We start from the raw sequence: 4,843 nt of genomic DNA, 5'->3' as shown, positions 1-4,843 counted from the left end.
ACGGAGATTCTTGTCAATAAGAGTGTTTTTCAATAAACTTCACAAATTCGCCTTTGTAAAAGGGCTTATCAAAAAAGCACTTTTTAAAAGTGTTTGTTAAACTTATTTTTTTTTAAAAATGTCTTTAAAAAATCACTTTTTAAAAGTGTTTTTAATTTTAAAATCACTTTTAAATTATTATTTTTTAAATTGATAATTAAAAATGCTTTATTAAATAATAATTTTTAAAAGAATTTTTTTCTTCAAACAATGATTTATTAAAAATGTTTTGTTCAAATTAAAAAAGATGGGTTGGATATCCATCCAATCCATTAAAATGGATACATTGATAGAATGGATTGATTGAGATCCACTGAATATGGATGGATTGAATAATTTAAAAATATGATATAATAAATTTATATGTATTGATAGATAGTTTTTCATCCATCTATTAGGATCCAAATTCATCTAAACTCATCTAATTGTCACCCCTGTCAAAAGATGCACTCTCTAATGCTTGTCTTAGAATTCTTGTATGAGAACTACCATTGAGATTATATACTCTCATTATATTTTTTTTATACTCCTTTTATGTTGTATGTTATTTATTATTACTTATTATCTTCATTGTAATGGATAAATCTTAACAAAATCCTTATCCTAACTGATATTACTTAAATTACTTTTCAAAATTTGTTGTACTTTCCAAATACAACTATGTAATAATCTCACTCCACTAACGTCTCTCTTAAAAAAATTAGTATCTCCACACATTTCATGTAGTTCTCATCAAAATGACTTTATATATTGACTTAATAGGACCATCCTTTTTACACATCTGGTGAATATTGAAAGAAGGTTGGAAAAAAGATAACCATATACATACAAAATTTAAGTATTTTTTATGTTGGGCGAACATCTTTATTCATATATATTATTTTTATTTAATAATCAATAGTAATTATTAGGATACGTTAAAAGTATAAAATATTATTATATTATTAGTGTATATACTATTTTTTCAAAATGATATGTAATTTGTTAGTGTGTATAAATTAAAAGGTTAAGATAAATTAAATGATATTCAAAATATTTAATCTAGACTGAACTCATAGTTACGTAAATTTAATAGAAAAATATAGACTTATCGGAGACACTTATTTAGAAACTAACTTACAAACATATTATTTTGTTATTTGATTGTAAAAAAAGTGTAAAAGATAATAAATATACATTATTAATTTTATACTTAATTCACATGACACAATCCACTCTTTAAAATATCCTCATTTTTTAATCATGATTTTTCTTATCTTTATCTTTAAACCCAAGTCTTACCTCATCTAAAGGCATATATGAATTCTATACAACTTGATTTGACATCTCATTTAACTTAACTCACTTGTAAAGTGAGCCCACACAAGATATACATTTTTATTTTTATTTTTATATTTATATTTATATTTATATTTATATTCACAAAACTCTTCTCATACATCACTCCAACGAAAACTAACACCAAATGTATTCTTCTCCCTCTTTCTCTCTTTCACATTCCATGCTCATTTTTTTTATCCTTTCGTTACTGCATTTTATTTCTTTAATTTGTTAATTATTCATTTTCAATGTTGTGTGTTTAAATTAACTACCTGTATTATTTTTCAAGCTTATTTTTCTTACTCTGTGACTCTGAATTGGATGGTAAAGGTTTTGATTCGTTTGAATAATGTTACTTCGTATTTTGATTTACTTTCATTTATGTTCCTTTGTTGCTTCTTTAATTTGATTTTTTCGCTAATCATTTTGTTTTGGTCATTATGTAATCTATCATGCTCTTGATTCGCTTATTTCTCTTAATTTGTTCCAACATTTTACCACTGCAATTGTTTCATGTTTTCATGTTTTACTACGTTACTATAAACTTAATTTGGGTTTCATATTCTTCTCTGTGTGGAAAAAGCTGTTTCGTTTCTTCAACTTATTTCTCAGCTTGTTATATGTTTCACTTTTAGGTTGAAAGGGTAATTTGATTTGGAGATCTGTTATTGTTATTATTGCTATTATTATTTTAATTCTCACCTATCAATCATTACCAATTGTGATTCTACACTTTTTTTAGGTTAACCTTGTAAGCTTAATTGTATTTTTCTGCATGTATGTCTAAGAACTAATTGAAAATTTTCAAATTGTACTTCGGTATTTGCTTGTATACATTGTTAATTTGATGCTTATCTTTATTGAGGACGTTGTCTCACCAATTTCCATATCTATGTCCCTGACCTATTTGTCTTTTGCTTCTCTTTTTTTAGCTTCTATCTGCATTTTGTTTTTATCCATTGAGTATGTTTAAAATCTGGTAATGTTCTTATATAATGGTTTTGAAGACCTGTTTTTTGGGGTCATTAGGGAGGGATTAACAGTGGGGTGGGCCGTGCGGAACCCACAGTGGGCTCTAGGGGAAGGGGCAAGGGAATATAAAAGAGGGAAAGAGCAATTCCGAGGATTGAAACTCAATTCCATACTAAATATCCCACGGTTCAAACTGCTTGAGCTACGTCTCGGGGACTTGAACACCTAAGTTACGAAAATTGTTTTGACTTGTGAAGTTGTTGTGGCCTTAAATAGAATATATTTTGCAAGCTTTTTTGTGTCAGCTTGCACATACCAACTTTCATATAATAAATGGCTGAGATAGATATTTTTTTGTTTATCAGATTACTTCCACTTGAGTTTTACGACTGTGTTGGGTTTTCACTATGAGTGGTACACCTAAGAGGTCTCATGAAGAGACAATTCACCCATCTTCAAAACACCCAAATGAAGATTCTAGTACATATTCCATGTTGGCTTCATCAGTTTCGAATGAGTACCGTATGCATTATGATATAGGTCATGATTCACGGGTAGCAAAAGCAGCCCGGACTGAATTTCATGATGCAGATAGAAAATCTCCTCTTCATTCAGTGTATCGGATGCCATCATCTTCAACTGATTCTCTTGCAGGTCATCCTGTGGCTACCGATAACAGGATAGAATCAAGGGATTCCAAGGACATTAGAGACCTCCGGTTTGAGAATTGTGATACAAAGACAGAGAAGGAGTTGCATGGTGAAACAAGAAGGGATCCCCAGAGTGCTAAGAGTGAAAAGGATGTGTGTGTTGAAGGTAGAGGAGATGACAACAAGGATGTAAGACATGATCGGGATACTCACAATGATATGAAAGGTGACAATAAGACAGAAAAGGATGGTTATGGTGTGGTTGGCTGCCACTTGAATTGGAAAGATCCAAAAGACTACCATAGGGAAAAAAGATATTCTGATGCTCCTAGTGGGAGTTTGGACACATGGCATATATCATGTGGCAGTACACAAGTCCCACCTCAGGTTGGGAAGGAGAGTTCAAAAGTAGAAGAAAGGGATCAAGTGGAAGCTCATGAAGCTGTTGGGGAGAACAAAGTTGATTCTAAAGGTGATGATAGATCTAAAGAAAAAGATAGAAAGAGAAAGGAATCAAAGGATGTGAAGCAACGGGACTGGGGGGAGAGGGAAAAAGAAAGAAGTGATCGCAAAAACAGTACACAAGTTAGCAGCACTGGTGGTGACCGCAAAGAATGTTCCAAGGAAGATAGAGATGTAGAAAGGTGGGAGAGGGAGAAAAAAGATATTCCAAAAGAGAAAGAAAATTTTAAAGAGGGGGAAAAGGATCAGAACAAGAAGGAATTATTGAATGTAATGGAGAAAGAAGTTTCAAATAATGAGAAGGAGCTTGTCGATGGATCGACTAAACTACCAGAACAAGAAATCGTGAAATCAGAGCACAAGAAACAAAAAGATGTTGACAGCTGGAAAAATGTTGATAGAGAAGCTAGAGAGAAGAGAAAAGATAAGGATGCTTATATAGAGGGAGAGAGGCCTGAAAAGCGCAGCAGGTGCGTTGACAAGGAATCAGATGATGGAGGTCATGATGGTGAAGGAGCACTAGAGAAGGAGAGGGAAAGCTATAATTATAATGGTCAGCACCGTAAGAGGATACAACGATCTAGAGAGAGTCCTCATGTTCCTATTCGGGAGCCTCGTTTCAGATCCCGTGCCCAGGACAATGAAGGGTATTTTCTTCCTCTGCCTTTATTGGTTATTTATTGATTGAATCCTACTTTTTATGGTGTTTGTAATTAATGTCCTTCATACTATATTATAGTCTTCAAAATTCCATTACATAGATGTTTCTTTATTTTAATTGATTAAATCCTACTTTTTACCGTGTTTGTAATCAATGTCCTGCATACTATATTATATTTCATTAATTATTTTTGCCTTTATATTTTGCAGGTCTCAAGGTATGCGGACATTTTGTTTCACTGGCTTGATGTAACACAAGGCTACAATTTTTTTGCCTGCATGGAGTAATGCGGGTTTAAACCAAAATTGCTTTGATTAGCCAATTGCTTTCTATTTTATGATATATACTTGTCTTCATATGTACCTATCTCATATAAACTTCCTTCTTAAAGTATTTTATAATGAGGTACCATTGTCATGTGCTAATCAGTCATCGGTACAATGCTTTCCTTTCTATGTCCATTATATATTAGTTTATGGTGTTTCAGGTAAATTAGAGGTATCATCTGTTGTTTATAAAGTTGGTGAAAGTATGCAAGAACTGATAAAGTTGTGGAAGCAATATGAATCATCACAATCTCACATGGAACAAAATGGTGAAAGCTCTAATTATGGCCCCACAATGGAAATCAGGATACCATCTGAGCATGTCACTGCTACGAATCGCCAAGTAAGTTTTTTATTTTTCTATATCGTAAAACATTTGAATGTGTGTCATCATTATTTGGGGGGGGGGGGGG

General features: G+C 32.1%; 1 protein-coding gene across 2 annotated transcripts in view; it reads left to right on the top strand.

The window, feature by feature from the left end:
• Positions 1,460 to 4,843, top strand: part of LOC109336303 (zinc finger CCCH domain-containing protein 13-like) — a 9,327-nt gene continuing 5,943 nt past the window's right edge. Inside the window, exons 1-4 of one of the 2 annotated variants that reach the window (XM_019572823.1) lie at positions 1,460 to 1,506; positions 2,697 to 4,090; positions 4,314 to 4,321; positions 4,592 to 4,773. In XM_019572823.1, coding sequence (XP_019428368.1) covers positions 2,739 to 4,090; positions 4,314 to 4,321; positions 4,592 to 4,773 — 1,542 coding nt within the window. In that variant the 5' untranslated portion in view covers positions 1,460 to 1,506; positions 2,697 to 2,738. Of the gene's footprint in view, positions 1,507 to 2,427; positions 2,618 to 2,696; positions 4,091 to 4,313; positions 4,322 to 4,591; positions 4,774 to 4,843 lie in introns of those variants that run through there. The other variant, XM_019572824.1, reaches the window with a different exon arrangement.

The sequence above is a fragment of the Lupinus angustifolius genome, chromosome LG20 (genome assembly GCF_001865875.1).
Source record: "Lupinus angustifolius cultivar Tanjil chromosome LG20, LupAngTanjil_v1.0, whole genome shotgun sequence".
Lineage (NCBI taxonomy): Eukaryota > Viridiplantae > Streptophyta > Magnoliopsida > Fabales > Fabaceae > Lupinus > Lupinus angustifolius.
The sequence above is the reverse complement of the archived record's forward strand: the minus strand, read 5'-3'. Positions and strand labels throughout refer to the sequence as shown.